The sequence below is a fragment of the Ascidia mentula genome, chromosome 2, assembly GCF_947561715.1.
Source record: "Ascidia mentula chromosome 2, kaAscMent1.1, whole genome shotgun sequence".
Classification (NCBI taxonomy): domain Eukaryota; kingdom Metazoa; phylum Chordata; class Ascidiacea; order Phlebobranchia; family Ascidiidae; genus Ascidia; species Ascidia mentula.
The window spans coordinates 16,219,820-16,242,047 of NC_138567.1; the positions used below are offsets into that span (position 1 = coordinate 16,219,820).

General features: G+C 36.9%; 2 protein-coding genes across 17 annotated transcripts in view; one reads left to right on the forward strand and one right to left on the reverse strand.

The window, feature by feature from the left end:
• LOC145890428 (NACHT, LRR and PYD domains-containing protein 12-like) overlaps positions 1 to 22,228 on the reverse strand; it is a 481,386-nt gene that overhangs the window by 128,208 nt on the left and 330,950 nt on the right. The gene's annotated exons all lie outside the window — the stretch shown is intronic.
• The window catches only part of LOC145888950 (uncharacterized), a 45,290-nt gene that overhangs the window by 4,927 nt on the left and 18,135 nt on the right, over positions 1 to 22,228 (forward strand). Inside the window, exons 2-6 of the mRNA XM_082979819.1 lie at positions 10,714 to 11,106; positions 11,521 to 11,600; positions 11,886 to 12,037; positions 13,329 to 13,672; positions 13,757 to 13,957. Coding sequence (XP_082835945.1) covers positions 10,714 to 11,106; positions 11,521 to 11,600; positions 11,886 to 12,037; positions 13,329 to 13,672; positions 13,757 to 13,957 — 1,170 coding nt within the window. The remainder of the gene's footprint in view (positions 1 to 10,713; positions 11,107 to 11,520; positions 11,601 to 11,885; positions 12,038 to 13,328; positions 13,673 to 13,756; positions 13,958 to 22,228) is intronic.

The window sequence follows — 22,228 nt, forward strand, 5'->3', positions numbered from 1 at the left end:
AAGATTTCAAATGCACAATTTGCGAAAAATGTTTCAGAACTTCTACGGAAGTCAAAATTTTGACCAGCCTTACAACGTGCTGACTTGCCGTTAAACGCCAATATTTCTTGCTTGCCTATCTTTCGTATTAAATTCTCAAGCAATGTAGGTATGTGAAAGCACATTGGGGTTGTTTGAACAACCACTTGGCGGCTCATGGCTCATGTCCCTTCTTTCGTATAAAAGTTGGTTGTTTTGTTTCACTGCGATTTGTTGTTGTTTTTCCAACAGCGTAATAATAGTATTCGTGCAGTGAAGCTGTTTCCTACTGCTCTGAGCCCACTACGTTTGTATAATTTTTTTCGGGCTGTTAAACTACTTTCTGCAACAAAAATTGCTGATTATTAATTGCTGTGGCAAACAGCATGGGTTTATTGAACAAATCGGTAAAGTTATCCCGATGTGTAATTTTCAGTATATGGTTCGGGCGTTTTTTACGAAGTGATGTAAGCCTACCCCCTTAAGAATGTGCTGTTCGCCTAATGGACGCGCCGGCCCTGAGCTCTGGTTCAACGACAATAAGGTTGTTACTTTATCCATATCTCGGCGGAAAACAGTGCTGGAAGCTTCGACAGCATCTGCCAGTTTTTTGTTAGCTGACTAAAGTTCCTTGCAAGACTTGAATGATTTTTTATCGCACGACAACGGCAAATGATGTTGACTTTTCTTGAAGTTTTTGGTTTGACGATGTCCTTGGATATTTGGTAAGAACTATCGTCACAGCAAGTCAGAAGAATTGGTTCACTCCGTTAAGATAAAAACACTAACCAAATTGGTCACCAATGTGATTATGAATGAAACCTGGATCAATTTAAAACCAAAGGCCCCTTGCAGGCTGTCGATCGCTCACCGTGTCGATATAATTAAAAATTAAATTTCGCAAAGCAATCTGTACACAGTTCAGATGGATTTTTTGCGTGGGTACTTAATTTTTCCTTTCTGTGTTTCCTTTTTGGCAGTTGGAGACACTGGTGGTGCCTTTTTAGGCGAAATATATTTTTCTCATTACAAAATCCATCCGAGCTGTCCACAGATTGCTTTGCGAAATTTAATACATAATTAACCAACTTGGTTTTAGTTATTTCTTTGCTTTTTGTGACTTGTTAGTTTTCATACCTCTAAATAAGGCGGGACAAAGCCGGTGGTCCAAGCCATGACCCATAATAGAGTTGACCCGAGGGCGAGAACAGATGGTCTGGACGCTTCTGTGGTGATTTCACCCAATAAAACCAACGATGTAAGCTGAATGCCAGCATAAAATCTACATACAAGCTCCTGTCAAAATAAAAATCTAAACCAAACTAAACCAGAGACAGAGTTTTACCCTACAAGATAAATGCCAATTGAAACCAAAGCAATATACAGCATGACGTTTGTTGCTTGACCATGGGCTGCCTGACTGATTGTAAAGAGAATCATGGAAAAAATTAGGATGATTGTAGAAGCTTTGTTCACTTTCAAACTTCCGAAAAGATCAACCAGATGCAAGACCCAACATAAGACATGAGTTTTTTTATGGAGGCAACAATTTGCTTTACTATATTACTATGTGTACAATTTTAAAACCTAAGCTACAGGCAACGGTGTGTGTTACAGCGAGGATTAAGTTGTCCATATTTCCCGCCACTTTCTTTGTGACGCTTGGCGTCTATGACGTAATATTGCCCCGTACTGGCCACGCTTTGCAGTGAATGTGATGTATTTTGTATGGTTCAAGTAGAATTTACTGTGTCTCTTTGTAGCCAGCTGTTAATGAAACTAAGTTGTAATAATTAAGGAAAATGGTTTAATTTGGACCTGGACTCCGAAAAGTTGGTACGTTGTCGTTATGGTTGTAGACATTATGTGTTGTGTTGACATTAAGTGTATGTTCGTTTACAACAGAGAACCGATGTTGTTGAGTCAAGTCGCGTTTTCTTCGGGAAAAATATAATGTGGTAGCTGGCACGCTCCAGGCCGTGCAAGTTCTACAAGGCGGACAACAGCTGTTACAGTGTGTACACTGCATTGTTTGATCTATAATATCACGCCAGTGCGGCTTGTGTCTGTTGGACTTGCTGGTACGCTAGTCAGGAGCAGATTCTTACATTATGTGGCGGTACGGTCCGTTGAGTACACTCAACTAAACGTATTGAACAACAGGGACGAACCAAGTGGCGGGCGCTATGGCCAAACTAAACTGCTTGGCAACCAATAGTGCTATTGGCTCGGGTGTCACACAAGTTTTGAAAGCATCTTACACAAAAGTAAAATAATTGCACTTGCAATTAGTTCCAAAAATACGTACCCCAGAAAATACAAAGACAAATTGTATTCCAACAACGCCCACAGTAGCAGATGTTACATGTTCCGATTCTATGCCTGCACTTAACAGTGTTTGATCCGTGTAGTGGTTTATTCCAGTCAACGCCAGATCGCCGTATATCACAGCCACGGCAATGAGTTGTCTCCTAGAAAAAAATGACCTTGGGATTTTCAGTATTGTTTATATCGTGTGTTTGTTTAATAAAGACACCTGTATTGCTTTGTTGATAATATTTTCTTCACACCAACCACTGTCTTACTTTTGTTGACTTCTGCTTTGATTTCGTTTAACTCCCGTTGAAGATCAGCCTATAAAATATATCAACAGTCGAGATGTTGATGATATTTAATTTTACTCCACCGACATTGTTTCTTGTCCTCATATTTTGAAGGGTATTTAAATCTTCATTGTTTCTCCCTTCTCGTACAAGATATAAAGAAGTTTCAGGAATCCAAAACTTGCAATTAAGTACATGATTGAAGGGATGCAGGGAAAGGCAATGGCAACGGGCCAAAGAAGTTCGGTTCCAAGTACCTTCAACAAAAATGTAAACCACAAATGCTTATCTACCAAATACTATACCTGCGATTCGTAATTTAGTCTATTGTTTACTGCAGACCATTGATATACTATAACTTTTCTGTCTGTACAGTTATATCCCATCATCACCAGACAGGTACCAGTAACAGTACGTGTTTTATTTGCTTGAGAATTCATATAAATAATAAAATTTAACTTTACTACTTTACTTTATGAATTGCCTCACAAACAATATTCATTGCAATAAGAATGGCTGCTAGACAACTAAAACCTTTTCAAAGATAACTGTAGATTCATGCAAACGAGTTTTGTTGTTTATAAAAAAAAAACACATTTTTTCCCTTTGGGTGGGTTAACACAGGTCCACACAACGGTCCAAACGATATGGCAATAGAACCAGTGCGTTGCCAAACTGTCTGACTGCTTCTACTGCTCATCTCAACCACCATCAATGGAACGAGACCTAAAATAAATTTGTTAACATCGAAATGATTTATAGAGCAAATTATACCGAAATAAACAATAAAAACTTAATCTTTCTTGTCCGAGAATGATGGTGGTTAAAATTTTTCCATGAGAGGAACCTACTCTAATAAATTCCTATTGGGAAACCAATTACAAATCTTCCAATAATTACGGCTTCATACGATCCAGAAAAGCCATCGGCGAGAGCAATGGTTAGACAACCCAGTATCTTTAGAATATGGGATAACTGAAGATAGTTTTTCCTTGAAAAGAAATTTAGCATCAGCTTCAATGTGATCCCGCCAAGAAAAGCTCCGGCAATCATCATCGACATTGTAAGTGAAAGTAAAAGCAACCAAACGTTTTCTGGCAGTAAAACGCCGGAGCGAGCCTGGAAATACCAATTGCTTGATGAGTTTTTGTCATAAATTTTACTTACATGCAGTTGTTCACTTCATATTGTAATTTTATTACAACCAGAAAAAGGTGTTGCGCACTTCGAAGGCAAATTATATATCATTTTCAAAGTAACATGACCTTTTAAGCCTTTTTTAAAATGTTTGTTTTGTTAATGTGATATTCATGCTGATTGATCTTGGGCTAGTCATCCCTAAACTTAACAAAAACAAGCTTACTTGATACGACGCATTGTAAACATTCCTTAAAACCGGAATTACAGGTCCCATCATTGTGTGATGTAACGCTAGATTGTAAAAAGATAACGAGGTGCTCATAAAAAGTGCCGGGTGGCCACCTACCGTCATATGTTACCTGTCGCAACCCATCACCTCCTAGTTCGACTGGCGATATACGGTGATATTTCGTGAGGAGATCACCTTTAACATGGGCGCCCGACTTGTTGACCTTTATGGCTTTGTCGGTGCCCATGCCATTTTATTTCTGTTGTATATTGTTCACTATTTTACATTTTATTTTGTACGCTTGAGCAGTCGCGCTTGTATTTCAGATGTGCGATGCGCTGATTGGTTGAGTGCTGGCGGGGGAAATAATCGTGTAGTGGTGAAAACAGATTGTTTGTTGAGCGCTGTGGTCTCGTATATGAAGACTTTACGATGGAGTGCAGTATTAAGTGGTGTAAACGTAACACCAACAGTTTCAAAGCGTTTTTCATCATTTTTAGACTTTTAAATGTACTAGAGTCCGTTTTTCAAAAAAAGTAGACACCTTGACCGCGCGGTTTCAGGTCTTTGTGGTACACCGTCAGTACAGGGTAACCTTGACCTTTACCAAGTTGACGTTGACGACTCTCTTTAAAATCGCAGTTCGGGTTGAGTAAACTGTTTGTTTAGACCCCTAATAACTCGCCAACTTTTTTTTTCCTAGAAATCAGAGCAAATGAAAGACGCTGAAGACTATATATTAAGGTTTTCATTGCAATGCTGCCACCATTTTCTGCATGCATTGCTTTACATAATATTTAATTTATCTACAAATTATCTAAATTTATCGTCATCACATTTTTTGCAATAACATTGCATTAAAAGTTAACATAGAAAAAATAAACCTCCATTTTGTGCACAAATATGTAAAATAGTGCAAATACGTAAAGAACGATTAATAAAACTAGAGGAAGAAAAGGTCATGTGTCTAAGCTAAGTTGCATGATGTTATGTTCAATATACATTTAAAAGCCAAATAAAGAATGCTCAATAGTTATTTGAAGAAGACTTACAATATGGCTTTAGCAAAAACAAATACACTTTATGCAATTATATATTAAATTTCGCAAAGCAATGTGTGGACAGCTCAGATGGATTTTTTAATGAGAAAAATATATTTCGCCTAAAAAGGCATCATCAGTTTCTCCAACTGCCAAACAGGAAAAACAGAAAGGATAAAGTTAATATCCCTACGCAAAAAGTTACGGAAAAAAAAGAATAAAAATATTCGGTTTTCAAGCAATAACTAAGAAATAATAAAAGTATGAATTAATTGCATGGGTTTAAACCCGTTTGTACTCCTGTACTATCAAAACCACTGGCACTGACACCGAGTAAGCACACGAACAAACAGAAGCAACTGAATGTAAAAACAGAAAAAAGTGGAAGGGAAATGGACGTCGCGAACTGCAGGCATTCTGCTTGTGGGCGAACAGATGTGACCGATAAGACTCGGTGAATGATAAAATTGATAAAAACAGGTTAACGACAAACAACACAAAAACATCAACCCGTTACAATGCAAACATAAACCTGCGGGCGGGAAATAGTGAACCAAGCTATTTACATGATGGTGTTTGTCACAAATGTGTTATAGATCGACCTAATGCGATAGTCTATGGCCTAATTCCCATGCGACGATATCTCGCAACCACCGGACGTTTACTGTGCGTATCAAATCTTTTGTTTCGAACGGTTTCTTTTGTTTTAGTCCCGAATGTGCCAGTTTTATCGCGTCGCCCGTTACTTGCTGCAGCCACCATTGTTGATACTGCTGGGAAAAAAGTTAACGCTTTGACCCCAGTCATTGTTACCCAAACGATATAAGTAGCACTCTGTTTTATAAAACAATTCATTTTAGTACAAACCCGCGCTGGTAAAAGTTTACACGTAAAAGCATTTAGCGTATGTGTAGTTACAAAAGTGTAGTTCAGTGTATTGGTTAAATTTATAACCGTGTTACTACGTCTGTAAGTAATCGTATTTTGTGTGTTGCATTCTATTTAAATAAGACAACAAAGGTGTAGGAAAAGGTTTATTGCTGATCAGGGTACAAGTGCGTTGCTGTTAAGGAACTTCCAATAGTCAGACCCATCTTTTGCGTAACCGTTAAAACGGAACGTGACAGTGTTACCATGGTTTGCACATTGATTTGTGCCCGTATTCTGTGCAAACATAAGTCCTCATACAGGTCCAAACACCCTGCAGGTGGTTCTGCACGAACGTCTCGTCATAGCAACTTGGCAATGTGGGTCTTTACTGGAAGGTTTCGCTATGTTTGTTCAGGTAGTGGTTGCCTAGCGCCGTAGCATCGCTATCTAACGAGCACTCGAACTGGTACCAAGTAGACCTGTGGGCATTCCAGTCGGTGGAAAAATTGTTTTTTGTCTGCCCAACATACTGGGCTCCGCATGTTTTGCACGAGGCCACATATATCCCATAGTCGCGGCATGTTAATCTCTGACGCAACATTATTGTGCCTTTGGGAGTACACAGGAAGGTAGTCGTTGGTACCATGGGCTCGTGGTTACCATGGCGCCCACACAGCGCACAGTGGCCAAAAAGGGCCGATTGGCAAGTGTCCAGAGGCTTGGCGTGATGGACAAGCTGCTTGTAATGACATACTTACTTAAACATCTTTTGTCCTCTCCGATAAACGATAGAAGCATTGGCCTGCAGGCTTAATTCCTTAGGCAAAAGACGCAGAATAGGAATGCTGTTGCCCAGATGAGTTTGTGCCTTGTAAACGAGTCTACCGACTTGTTGTGGAAAAATCATAGTCGTCCAAGTGCTGGCTGTTGCCAACATATCGCAAATCATTCTCACCGAAAGATATCGCAAGTCATCCTCACTGGATTTCACAGCTTTATCTTTCAGCCACAATGGCTTAGCAGTTGTGGCTTGGCGGGAAAGTTACTTCCAAGCCTGCGTTACAAAAGCATTCCACCAACTTATGTTGTATAGCATTAGTGGTTTTAACATCAAGCGACACCCATTTAATGTCATCACTAAACCTTTTAAATGTGTACGCAAGTTTTCCTGTAACCATTCTTCACCCTTGTTTCCCATGTTTGGAGGTTTGACCGGTGATTGATTAATGTCCAGCTGTGTTTTAGCTGTTGCGCCCCTTTGTACTTTTTCGTTGCTAAATTACTTGCCCTTGGGTTTGCTACAGTGTTTGTTTTATTCTCTGAAGAAGTCTAGTCGTTGGTACAGGCGAAATCCGCACATATTTTCATGGCGCTTTCCACGTTAAACTTTCACATGGTTGCGCAACCAATTATTTTTTCACTATAAACGAAATGTATATTAGTGACAAATAAGGATTTTTCAACTGAAAAACCTCGGTCAATGTTTTGCTCATGGCGTAACACATTGGGCTCGCCTGTATGAGTGCTGATGGATTAACAATTTCCTGGCCAGCAAAGTTTATTTAACAACCCATGCAAACGCGTGACGTAACATCTTGTAATTGCTTTTTCCTTCAATGACGTTTCAATGTCGTTTACCTTCAATTAAAAAATGAAATATATGAGATCTTCCCCACAATCACAATTTATTCCATACCAGATTATTGTGGTATTCTGGCTTACATACAAATGACTTTCCCGGCATCGCTCACGAAAAACATTCGACTCGTACAGTTTTCGAGTGAACTTTTAATTTCGTTTTGCGGATAAACTGAGTTGAATTTGTGTAAGTGTAATTAATATATTAATCACAAGGTAATAAATATGACACTTTGACCATAGAATACTAAAACATGGAATGGAAACTCCGCTGAAAGTGCGCCGTCACGCATGAGTAACACTTTACGCAAAATGAAAAATGCATTGGGTTAAATGCGATTTTGGTGTTTTCTAAGGGGCTTAAAAACCCATTAAATAGAACAAAATTTAAAACTTTTTCAAAGAAACAGGAAGTTTGGTCCCTCGTCTTTTGAAATATGTTGATGATTTTGAATAAATCGCGTCGCATCATTTTTTACGGCGATTTGCTGTCTACTGCCTTTTGGGTCAAACTATGAACAAATAATTGCGCGCTTTTGCTGTTTGCAAGCAGTGGGAGGCTAAATCGAGTAATATTATCAACTACTATGCTTGTTATGTGAAATCAACTACTTGCTTATTATGTTTTTTTCTAGGACAGTATCTCTGCACACAGTAATGCGATTGTTTGGGAATATTTATTTTGCAAAAACAGGGCATTTGACAAACAGTTGACAAACGATAGTATGACTGCTTTTTTTCTGCGATTTCTGTATCTTGATGAAGATGGAGATGAAGATATTATAATGAACCAAATTATTAAAATCAGTTGATATCAGGAAATACCTTGCCAACACCATGTTCATACTGCTGAGTGCAAATGTTTTCAGTAAAGTTCAACACAAAACAACATTTTTGTGCATAATATGGGTTTGAAAAAGCTAAGCCTTGACAAAATATATGTTGATTGCTTGCAAATACTCAAAGGCAGTGGGAATACTTCCAATATAAACCAACTATAATTTGTTTTTAAGTGTTTGCATACGAGCAAATTCTGAAAACTTTCATCTTTTTCTTCAACATGACATGTCTCCTCAGAAGCATTTTAATACATATCTAAATCAAATTCTGTTGTGTTTTATTTAAAACTAATCTGCGAAGAAAAAAAAATGACTAGTGAAAAAGGTTATTAATATGTTAAGGTCCAATTTTGCTGAAACAAAAGGCAATTATGTTTAGTTCAACAAAACATTACATATTTTCAACTGTGTCAGGAGCATTCAACCAAGTGTTATGATAAGAGTAAAAAAATATACTTCTGTTATGTATGCAATAGTTTGACAAAAATAATTTCCATCAAATTTGTTTTCTTCTCAGGGATATTGGATTAATCAACACTTAAAGGCGAACTTTCGGACAAAAATGCCAATATACAACCAAATATTTACAATGAAATCAAATAGAAAACTCAGATGTGTGGGAAAAATGTATAAAGTAGATTACTAGTACAACAAAAGCAAGTTCATTAATATTTACAGAGCATCGGCTCATATGTGGCATGAATTGCTCAAAACCAATGGAATATAAAAAATGACACAATAATTTATTTGATGGTATGTCAATATTTTTTAGATAGCTACCACTATTTATTTATCATTTAATATTATTTGCATAAAAGATGAAAAACGGCCAGATTTAAGTATGGTTAACCAAATAAATACAATCTTTAAAATTAAGCAGCAAAATTTGGCCCTATCTTATCTGGTTTACAAAGGCTACAATCTGACATTTTGGGCCAAAAACTACTTCATGTAGTACTGCACTATCTGTCCAACATATGTCTTTACAAAAAGAGGAGCTATGAAACATTTTGATACATACCCAATAATGACTGCAAAAATGTGACCTCTGGGTCAGACTGTTTTGTTCAAATATTAGGTTTCTGAATCCAATGATTGCTTTTTAGGCAGATATGCAAATATAAAACATTACGTCATTACTTGAATGACGTAATTACATGTCTTACGTAATCTTTGAGGTTGACGCGATGACGTATTAAAATTTTTTTAGTCAGTAAGGTGACTTGTAACACACGGTTAAAAAGTGTATTAGAGCGCGTCATAATTAAAATCATCCACATATTTTAAAACATTAAGGATGAAACTACTTGAATTACATTCAAATAAATTCTTGTGGTTACATTAACTTGGAGTTTTTGGCCGCCGAAAAACGCCAAAATCGCATTTAACCCAATGCATTTTTCATTTTGCGTAAAGTGTTACTCATGCGTGACGAAAAGAGTTTCCATTCCATGTTTTAGTATTCTATGCTTTGACTTAACAAAGTTGTTTTGTTTCCTATTTGTTTGCATGACGTTTTTTCGCAAAGCAAAAAAAAAACAACGAAGAAACAAATTACTGTCATCGCTGACAAGTCAAATAAAATATCAAAAAGAAAAAACAGTTCAGTATTTGAACATACATAACTGCGCAACATAATCAGACACGATTGATAATTTCCTGACCAGCACAGCAGCAATGATTGTGGGCAAACAGAATGTCAAACTGTGTGAAAACGGTTCACGATACTGGGTGAACGAAAGGAAATCAGCTGTAAGTAACAAACGTGTTAAACAGAATACAATTTACTTGGTTCATGAGGCAACACAGAATTTCTGCAAGAAAACGACTTATAAATATTTTCAATTTGCGAGATATGTGAGATTAATCTACATTTAACTGCGTGTTATATTGTTTTGCGTACAAACAACAACAGTTATCACAGTTTTGTACAGAAAAGACGACCAAGCTAATCAAAAACTTAGATATTACTGTGATTTCTGAAACAAGAAAGACAGACAAAACAATAAACCTAAAAGGAACCCAAAAAAGCAGTGGAATATTCATACAGGGTTTGTGTATAGTTGTTGCGCCAAACAGTCAGTCATGAAAAGTGATCAAGACGAAAGAATACGGACACAAAGCGGAGAAAAACATTTCAAATGCACAATTTGCGAAAAATGTTTCAGAACTGCTACGGAAGTAAAAAGCCACAGACGAACTCATACTGGAGAGAAACCCTACAAGTGCACATTTTGTTCAAATAGATTTAGCAATGCAGGCAACCGAAATAGGCATGTACGAATTCATACTGGAGAGAAGCCTTTTCGGTGCAAATTTTGCGAAAAATGTTTCAGAACTTCTACGGATGTCAAAATCCACAGACGAACTCATACTGGAGAAAAACCCTACAAGTGCACGATTTGCGAAAAACTATTTGCTCAAAAAGGAAATCTAAGCGCTCATCTTCGAATTCATACTGGAGAGAAGCCTTTTCGGTGCGACATTTGCGAAAAATATTTTAGAACAGAGTCTGACGTCAAAACCCATGGACGATCACATACTGGAGAGAAACCATACAAGTGCACATTTTGTTCAAGAGGATTTAGCAATTTAAGCAACCAAAAGAGACACGTTCGAATTCATACTGGACAGAAGCCTTTTCGATGCGATATTTGTGAAAAATCTTTCACAACAAAGTTTGAGGTCAAAATCTATAGACGATCACACACTGGAGAGAAACCATACAAGTGCACATTTTGTTCAAAAATGTTTAGCAATTCAAGCATTCGAAACAAGCACCTACTTATTCATACTAAAAAGAAGCCGTTCAAATGATATAATTTTTCAGGAATCCTGAAGATCGAACAAACAGATTTGATCACGAACGCAATCGTCTCCATTACTTTCTCATGCACATAAATGAGATATCTATATTTGTGTCACAATGTATTTTGCATTTAGCTCTAATACATTTTGCCTTGTTTTTACCATGTTACGTACTGGAACATTCATAGATTTCAGTTCGTGCCGCACACTGATATGTCACGTCACGATTTCAAGTGTACGGCGGTATGCAGAACACCCGACACTATATTATTTCATTCTTCTAAAAAATTTGTCATTGCCTCTGTTAGGACTAATCCAATAATCTTCATTATTAGATCCCATAATTTTTCAAGAAAGACAGACAAAACAATAAACCAAAAAAGAACCCAAAAAAGCAGCGGAATGTTCATACAGGGTTTGTGTATAGTTGTTGCACCAAACAGTTGGTCATGAAAAGTGATCAAGACGAAAGAGTACGGACACAAAGCGAAGAAAAACATTTCAAATGCACAATTTGCGAAAAATGTTTCAGAACTGCTACGGAAGTCAAAATCCACAGTCGAACTCATACTGGAGAAAAACCTTACAAGTGCAAATTTTGTACAAAAGGATTCAGCAATATATCTAATCGAAACCGGCACGTTCTGATTCATACTGGAGAAAAACCTTTTCGGTGCACAATTTGCAAAAAGTGTTTCAGAATTGCTACGGAAGTCAAAATCCACAGTCGAACTCATACTGGAGAAAAACCCTACAAGAGCACAATTTGCGAAAAGTGTTTCAGAACTGCTTCGGAAGTCAAAATCCACAGTCGATTTCATACTGGAGAGAAACCCTACAAGTGCACAATTGGTAAAAAATTGTTCAGCCAAATACTGATGGATTAACAGTTTCCTGGCCAGCAAAGTTTATTTAAAAACCCATCCAAAAGCGTGACGTCACATCTTGCAATTGTTTTATACAATGACGTTTCAATGCCGTTTACCTAAACAAATGAAATATATGAGATCTTCCCCACAATCACAGTTTATACCTGATTTTTGTGGTATTCTGGCTTACATACAAATAACTTTCCCGGTATAACTCACGAAAAACATTCAACTCATACAGTTATTGAGTGAACTTTTAATTTAGTTTTACAGATAAACTGAGTTGAATTCGTGTAAGTGTAATCAATATATCAATCACAAGGTATTAAATATGACACTTTCACAAATATCAAAGTTGTTTTGTTTCCTATTTGTTTGCATGAAGTTTTTGCGCAAAGCAACAAAAAACAACGAAGAAGCAAATTACTGTCATCGCTTAAATAAACGTCAAGTAATATTATGTTGACATTGCTATTCGAGTCAGAGGTAGGTCATTATTATATTATGCCTTGCATACCCAACCGTAATAAGTTGCACACATTTACTGTTAGTTTGTGGTATGTTGACATTGAGTGAAGTGCAAATATAAATTATTATTACAAAATGACTTTTCAGGAAAAACATTAAAAAGCAAAAAACAGTTTAGTATTTGTGCATGCGTTACTGCGCAACATAATCAGACACATAAAGTCGTCTGATAGTCACACCAGCTACACTGATGAGACCTTTTAGGTCGAAACAGTGGCCATCTGTCTGCAGCTTACACAATAATCAACACGATTGATAATTTCCTGTCCTACATAGCAGCAACGATTGTGGGCAAACAGAACATCAAACTGTGTGAAAAGAGTCCACTTAACTGCGTGAATGAAAGGAAATCAGCTGCAAGTATCAGACTTGTCAATCAGAATACAATTTACTTGGTTCCTGAGGCAACAAAGAATTTCTGCAAGAAAACCACTTATAAATATTTTCAATTTGCGAGATATGTGAAATTAATCTACATTTAACTGCGTGATATATTGTTATGTTGGTTTCTGAAACAAGAAAGACCGACAAAACAATAAACCAAAAACGAACCAAAAGAGCAGCGGAATATTCATACAGGGTTTGTGCATAGTTGTTGCGCCAAACAGTTAGCCATGAAAAATGATCAAGACGAAAAAGTACGAACACAAAGAGGAGAAAAACATTTCAAATGCACAATTTGCGAAAAATGTTTCAAAACTGCTACGGAAGTCAAAATCCACAGTCGAACTCATACTGGAGAGAAACCTTACAAGTGCAAATTTTGTTCAAAAGGATTCAGCAATATATCTCATCGAAACCGGCACCTTCTGATTCATACTGGAGAAAAACCTTTTCGGTGCGATGTTTGCGAAAAATCTTTCAGAACTTCTATGGAAATCAAAATCCACAGACGAACTCATACTGGAGAAAAACCTTACAAATGCAAAATTTGCGAAAAATGTTTCAGAATTGCTACGGACGTCAAAATCCACAGTCGAACTCATACTGGAGAAAAACCTTACAAGTGCACATTTTGTTCACAACTGTTCAGCCATATTGGAAGTCGAAATGCACACGCACGATCACATACTGGAGAGAAACCTTACAAGTGCACAATTTGCGAAAAATTATTCGCTCGAAAAGGAAATCTAAGAGTTCATCTTCGAATTCATTCTGGAGAGAAGCCTTTTAGGTGCGATATTTGCGAAAAATGTTTTAGAACAAAGTCTGACGTCAAAACCCATGGACGATCACATACTGGAGAGAAACCATACAAGTGCACATTTTGTTCAAGAGGATTTAGCAATTTAAGCAACCAAAAGAGACACGTTCGAATTCATACTGGACAGAAGCCTTTTCGATGCGATATTTGTGAAAAATCTTTCACAACAAAGTTTGAGGTCAAAATCTATAGACGATCACACACTGGAGAGAAACCATACAAGTGCACATTTTGTTCAAAAATGTTTAGCAATTCAAGCATTCGAAACAAGCACCTACTTATTCATACTAAAAAGAAGCCGTTCAAATGATATAATTTTTCAGGAATCCTGAAGATCGAACAAACAGATTTGATCACGAACGCAATCGTCTCCATTACTTTCTCATGCACATAAATGAGATATCTATATTTGTGTCACAATGTATTTTGCATTTAGCTCTAATACATTTTGCCTTGTTTTTACCATGTTACGTACTGGAACATTCATAGATTTCAGTTCGTGCCGCACACTGATATGTCACGTCACGATTTCAAGTGTACGGCGGTATGCAGAACACCCGACACTATATTATTTCATTCTTCTAAAAAATTTGTCATTGCCTCTGTTAGGACTAATCCAATAATCTTCATTATTAGATCCCATAATTTTTCAAGAAAGACAGACAAAACAATAAACCAAAAAAGAACCCAAAAAAGCAGCGGAATGTTCATACAGGGTTTGTGTATAGTTGTTGCACCAAACAGTTAGTCATGAAAATTGATCAAGACGAAAGAGTACGAACACAAAGAGGAGAAAAACATTTCAAATGCACAATTTGCGAAAAATGTTTCAAAAATGCTACGGAAGTCAAAATCCACAGTCGAACTCATACTGGAGAAAAACCTTACAAGTGCAAATTTTGTTCAAAAGGATTCAGCAATATATCTAATCGAAACCGGCACGTTCTGATTCATACTGGAGAAAAACCTTTTCGGTGCACAATTTGCAAAAAGTGTTTCAGAATTGCTACGGAAGTCAAAATCCACAGTCGAACTCATACTGGAGAAAAACCCTACAAGAGCACAATTTGCGAAAAGTGTTTCAGAACTGCTTCGGAAGTCAAAATCCACAGTCGATTTCATACTGGAGAGAAACCCTACAAGTGCACAATTGGTAAAAAATTGTTCAGCCAAATACTGATGGATTAACAGTTTCCTGGCCAGCAAAGTTTATTTAAAAACCCATCCAAAAGCGTGACGTCACATCTTGCAATTGTTTTATACAATGACGTTTCAATGCCGTTTACCTAAACAAATGAAATATATGAGATCTTCCCCACAATCACAGTTTATACCTGATTTTTGTGGTATTCTGGCTTACATACAAATAACTTTCCCGGTATAACTCACGAAAAACATTCAACTCATACAGTTATTGAGTGAACTTTTAATTTAGTTTTACAGATAAACTGAGTTGAATTCGTGTAAGTGTAATCAATATATCAATCACAAGGTATTAAATATGACACTTTCACAAATATCAAAGTTGTTTTGTTTCCTATTTGTTTGCATGAAGTTTTTGCGCAAAGCAACAAAAAACAACGAAGAAGCAAATTACTGTCATCGCTTAAATAAACGTCAAGTAATATTATGTTGACATTGCTATTCGAGTCAGAGGTAGGTCATTATTATATTATGCCTTGCATACCCAACCGTAATAAGTTGCACACATTTACTGTTAGTTTGTGGTATGTTGACATTGAGTGAAGTGCAAATATAAATTATTATTACAAAATGACTTTTCAGGAAAAACATTAAAAAGCAAAAAACAGTTTAGTATTTGTGCATGCGTTACTGCGCAACATAATCAGACACATAAAGTCGTCTGATAGTCACACCAGCTACACTGATGAGACCTTTTAGGTCGAAACAGTGGCCATCTGTCTGCAGCTTACACAATAATCAACACGATTGATAATTTCCTGTCCTACATAGCAGCAACGATTGTGGGCAAACAGAACATCAAACTGTGTGAAAAGAGTCCACTTAACTGCGTGAATGAAAGGAAATCAGCTGCAAGTATCAGACTTGTCAATCAGAATACAATTTACTTGGTTCCTGAGGCAACAAAGAATTTCTGCAAGAAAACCACTTATAAATATTTTCAATTTGCGAGATATGTGAAATTAATCTACATTTAACTGCGTGATATATTGTTATGTTGGTTTCTGAAACAAGAAAGACCGACAAAACAATAAACCAAAAACGAACCAAAAGAGCAGCGGAATATTCATACAGGGTTTGTGCATAGTTGTTGCGCCAAACAGTTAGCCATGAAAAATGATCAAGACGAAAAAGTACGAACACAAAGAGGAGAAAAACATTTCAAATGCACAATTTGCGAAAAATGTTTCAAAACTGCTACGGAAGTCAAAATCCACAGTCGAACTCATACTGGAGAGAAACCTTACAAGTGCAAATTTTGTTCAAAAGGATTCAGCAATATATCTCATCGAAACCGGCACCTTCTGATTCATACTGGAGAAAAACCTTTTCGGTGCGATGTTTGCGAAAAATCTTTCAGAACTTCTATGGAAATCAAAATCCACAGACGAACTCATACTGGAGAAAAACCTTACAAATGCAAAATTTGCGAAAAATGTTTCAGAATTGCTACGGACGTCAAAATCCACAGTCGAACTCATACTGGAGAAAAACCTTACAAGTGCACATTTTGTTCACAACTGTTCAGCCATATTGGAAGTCGAAATGCACACGCACGATCACATACTGGAGAGAAACCTTACAAGTGCACAATTTGCGAAAAATTATTCGCTCGAAAAGGAAATCTAAGAGTTCATCTTCGAATTCATTCTGGAGAGAAGCCTTTTAGGTGCGATATTTGCGAAAAATGTTTTAGAACAAAGTCTGACGTCAAAACCCATGGACGAACCCATACTGGAGAGTAACCATACAAGTGCACTTTTTGCGAAAAACTGTTCAGCATTATAGGCAATCGAAACAGGTACCACCTTATTCACACTAAGAAGAAGTCGTTTAAATAAATTAAATTATCAGGAATAGCCGGGAATACTGAAGATCGATCGAACCAAGAGATTTTATCACGAACGGAGTCGTCTCCATTACTTTCTTATCCACATAAATAGGATGTCTAAATTTGTGTAAAAGTGTATTCTTTAATTTAGCTCTAATAAATCTTGTCTTGTCTTCACCATGTTACGTACTGGAACATTCATAGACTTCAGTTCATGTCGTACACAGATAAGCCACGACACGATTTCAAGTGCACCGCGGTATGCAGAACACCTGACTGTATATTATTTCATTCTTCTGAAAAATTTGTCATCGCCACCGTTGGATAACTTATTAGGATTAATCCAATAATCTCCGTCATTAGATCCCATACTTTTTTAACTGCACCAGTTAATGTTCTATATCATATTAATGAATCTTAAACGATATAATTGTTTTTGACCAAATAATTGTAATGATGTGACAAATTTCTTCAAATTTCTTCAAAACAGATTAACCCGTCGTAAATTAATTTAGTTTAAGGACGAACATTTTTTGAAAACCACACTATTATTATGACGAGTGCCAGTTTCAATGCTTTTACTCACAAATATTGAAGTCACGTACAAGACGATCCACATGCGCATATATTGTTTGGAGTAGTTTCCCAAGTGTAGGCATATAGGGCAGAAATTATGAAGTTTTGTATCACTCGTGATATCTTGATGTTTGTGGATTTAAAGTTTTGCTATACTGGTGTAGATGTTAAATGTTATCCCCATAACAGGAAATATCTGTTAGGACCAAGCGGCCAAAGTGAATGTTGAAAGTTCTTATATCAGTATATTTCTGTTAAATAGTGTTACGTGAAAACAACACTACATCTACGTAATAAAGAATGCAGCAGTGTCTCTGGTTGCAGGTCACTAAAAAGGTATCACTTTATATGATGCGTTAATTTGGTAATTTGAGCCAAAACTTGATGAGCCTCTGTCTTTGGATCAAATGCCGGATTAAGTTGCGATGTGCGATGTGCAGTGTAGCCGAGCAAGATGATGAGCAAATTGTGTTTAGACTCATTTTAGAGCACTTAGGGCAAAATAGGATATCACACAAATGAAACAATTGAATTACCAGTAAAAAATGTTTTAGTTATGTTGGCGAAGCTTCAAACTTAGCTGACCAGCCAAGTAGAAGCAAGAGGTGACAAGGAATTGCAGGTATCATAATGCCCAAAGTGTATTTGTTTTACCTCAAGGTATATTGTAAGTCTTTCTTCCTATGATTTTACTTCAGTCATTTTTTGTGCCAAAAGGACAGATTTTTTAAATATGATATGTTTGGCTGCAAGAGCAACATTAAATGATAACAGTCTGAACAAATAGCTTACCCAAACCGAACTGCGATTTTTAGCAGGGTCGCCAACCTCAAATTGGCTAAACGTCCAGGTTACCCTGCACTAACCGCCCATAGGTAAAACCTAGAGCAGCACAAGGGGTTACTATTATATTTAAAAGGTAGGACACTAATACGCATAAACAGTCTCAACTCTCTCTACACACAAGAATACAGCGTATCAAAAATCCTCCAACAAACAACCGCCACCACATGAGATCTGCATGGTTTTGCCACTAATTTCACCCGTCGGCATTCAGTTTGTCACACGGCAACCACACAACCAAATGTACTTGGGCGTATAACAATAAACCTTAAATGAGGATAATACATAAAAATGTATGTGGGTAATAAACAACAAAAATATTTGATAACAAAAGTGAATACAGAGGTAAAGTGAATATAAAGGTATGCAGACAAAATGTGCAAACAATAAAACTACAAGTCGTTTACAACTAAACGTTACATGATAAAAACAATTGTGGTACTAATCAGGCAAAAATTGTCTGTAAAGAGTTAATTTTTAACATCTCAAATTTTAATCCGCAATGCAAATTAACGTCTTTCAAAATGAATATATATCTAAAATGCAAAATACGAATAGTATATTTTACCAATCTAGTTTTTTGGCGATGACGTACTAGTCATCTACATAGGCGAAACTGATAATTTTTTACTAAAACGAATTTTGAGCCATTTATTTTGTTCTTCAGCGTACGTTGCATTTGTAATTTTACAGCTTACAACACTAGCTTTGAAACACATAATTTGGGAAATTGGAAAAACACCGGAGTTAGAAAGTGGATAAGGAGGTCTGGCCGCACCCCATCCGTTAACACGGGACCCAACTCTGCGGGACATGGTGACCTGATTTATGATAATGAAAGGAAATTAGTTTCACATAATTTCGTGACTTTTTTTAAACTATTTTCTCAAGTATATGAGCTGCTAATTCAGTTGCATGGTATGCATACTGGAAGCGTTTTTCGAGATTATTTCAACTAGAACTAAAAGATTGGAGTTTACCAAACGCAGAAATACTTATTCTGTTGTTGTATCAGACGAACATATTCTGCTGAACTACTATAAAATATATTGCTGACAGATTTTCGTTAGTTTTAAATAAACCCTCAACTTCATTTTACCAAAAAATCTTTTGAATATTTTAACATTACAAAAACTTTGTCCGAAATGTTTAGGAAGGTATTACCTTTACACTGAGACGTCGTTTATGCCACCTGGAGTCCGGTTTGTTCTGGAAACTTTCAGAGATTTAGTCGGATGTTTTTGTTTTCACTTTCTGCAACAACACAACGTGAATAACATGAGGATGCCACATCACATATTCCGTGTGTTCGTTAATAAAGAGAAAAAGTTGGAAATTGTCAAACGAAATACAATGTGGAAACGTTATTACGTTCAAGTGAAATCGGCCGAACCTGTGAAGGTACACGAGTATCTTCTGCATATTCACTGTCTGTAAATGAAATAATGTGGGAGACGAAAAAATGCATGTCTTGAGACGCCCAGAAAAATATGTTGCATTCTTACCAAAATAGGGGGAATTTAACACACCGTGTCATACTTCATAATAGCTTTTTACTTCAAAAGGTTCACAGGCCAAGGCATTGCAGCCAATGCTGGATCAGTCACTTTTCCCGACAAATAGAAGCGAAATCTAAAAAATCAAGCCACGGAGAGGGTTAAACTCAAGACCCTGGGCAAATCAGGCCAAACGCTCTACCAATTAAGCTACGAAAGCTAAGTTATTTTACGTGGTATATTGTGGCCAAGGTACACTGGTGCGCAAGCGCACAACTTGCCTGGCGATCTTCACATACGTAGGAGATCTCCACCACCGTAACCAGACAACGCAGAAGTGATACATTTCGCATAGCAAGGCACAATCGCCGCACAGCGCAGGCCCTTTATATTTGTACTTTTAATTTAGTTTTGCGAATAAACTGAGTTGAATTTGTGTAAGTGTAATCAACATATCAATCACAAGGCACAAATATGATACTTTCATTAAGTTTTTGCGCAAAGCAACAAAAAACAACGAAAAAGCAAATTACTCTCATCGCTTAAATAAACGAAATGTAAAATTCTATGGACATTGCTATTCGAGTCAGAGGTAGGTCATTATTATATTATGCCTTGCATACCCAACCGTAATAAGTTGCACACATTTGCTGATAGTTTGTGGTATGTTGACATTGAGTAAAGTGCAAATATAAATTATTATCACAAAATGACATTTCAGAAAAAACATTAAAAAGCAAAAAAACAGTTTAGTATTTGTGCATGCATTACTGCGCAACATAATCAGACACAAAGTCGTCTGATAGTCACACCAGCTGCACTGATGAGATCTTTTAGGTCGAAACAGTGGCCATCTGTCTGCAGCTTACACAACAATCAACACGATTGATAATTTCCTGTCCAACATAGCAGCAACGATTGAGGGCAAACAGAACATCAAACTGTGTAAAAAGAGTTCACTCTCGACTGTTTTCACACATTAAAACCACATTTACCAACAACATTTTGGGACTCCCATGGGCTCTATGTCGATGACATGTACGTCATCATAGCGAAAGACGAGGTCGCAGGGTTTCATAATCATGTCGAACAGTATCGAAACCACAATTAAGTTTACCCGAAAAACGCAACAAGACCAGATCATTCTTGGACGTAAATGTCACTGCACAACCAGACGGGAAATTCACCACCTCAATTTTTTCAAGCCTGCACACACAAACCGCTACCTACAATACACCTCACAACATCCGAAACATCAAAAACTCATTGTAACAAAACCTTATATAACAGAACGATTACACATAATGGCGATCCACACACTCGGAGGGCTGAACGCAAACACATTCGGAACGTCTTAAAACTAAACAAGTTCCACACTAACCTAAATCTCACACCCCACATACACAACAAACATACACAGTACTTTAGAAAACATGTTTCCCAAACCAAAAGACTGTAATTCCATGCTTCAAATTACCGGTGTGGTTCACTTAATACCTTGACTTGATTGCAACACAGTTTACATTGGCCAGACTAAACGTAATTTGACGTCTCGTATTAAGCAGCCGCAGGCAATATGGAACCCAATAAATCTGATCTATGTGCCCACATGCTTGACACCGACCACCGTATCAATTGGAAGGGGACAAAAGAATTGAAACAAGAAACAATTCTGGCGAAACGGTTGGTCGTGGAAAATTATTTTATTAATTCGCTTCCAGATATGTTGAATCGTTTTAATAGAAAATTACTTTCGCCCGTGTTTCGCAATTTTGCCTGTAACCATTCTTGACTCTTGTTTCCCATGTTTGGCCGTTTGACCCGTGATTGATGTTGTCCTGCTGTGTTTTAGCTGTTGCGCCCCTATGTACTTTTTCGTCGCTAAATTACTTGCCCTTGGGTTTGCTACAGTGTTTGTTTTATTCTCTGAAGAAGTCTAGTCGTTGGTACAGGCGAAATCCGCACATATTTTCATGGCGCTTTCCACGCTAAACTTTCACATGGTAGCGCAACCAATTATTTTTCAGTGTTAACGAAATGTGTATGAGTGACAAATAAGGATTTTTCAACTAAAAAACGTTGGTCAATGTTTTGCTTATGGCGTAACACATTGGGCTCGCCTGTATGAGTGCTGATGGATTAACAATTTCCTTGCAAGCAAAGTTTATTTTACAACCCATGCAAAAGCGTGACGTCACATCTTACAATTACCTTTTACTTCAATGACATTTCAATGTCGTTTACCTACAATAAAAAAATTAAATATATGACATCTTCCCCACAATCACAGTATATTCCATACCTGACTATTGTGGTATTCTGGCTTACATACAAATGACTTTCCCGGCATCGCTCACGAAAAACTTTCAACTCATACAGTTTTCGAGTGAACTTATAATTTTGTTTTGTGGATAAACTGAGCCGAATTTGTGTAAGTGTAATGAATATATCAATCACAAGGCAATAAATATGAAAATATGATACTTATCAAAG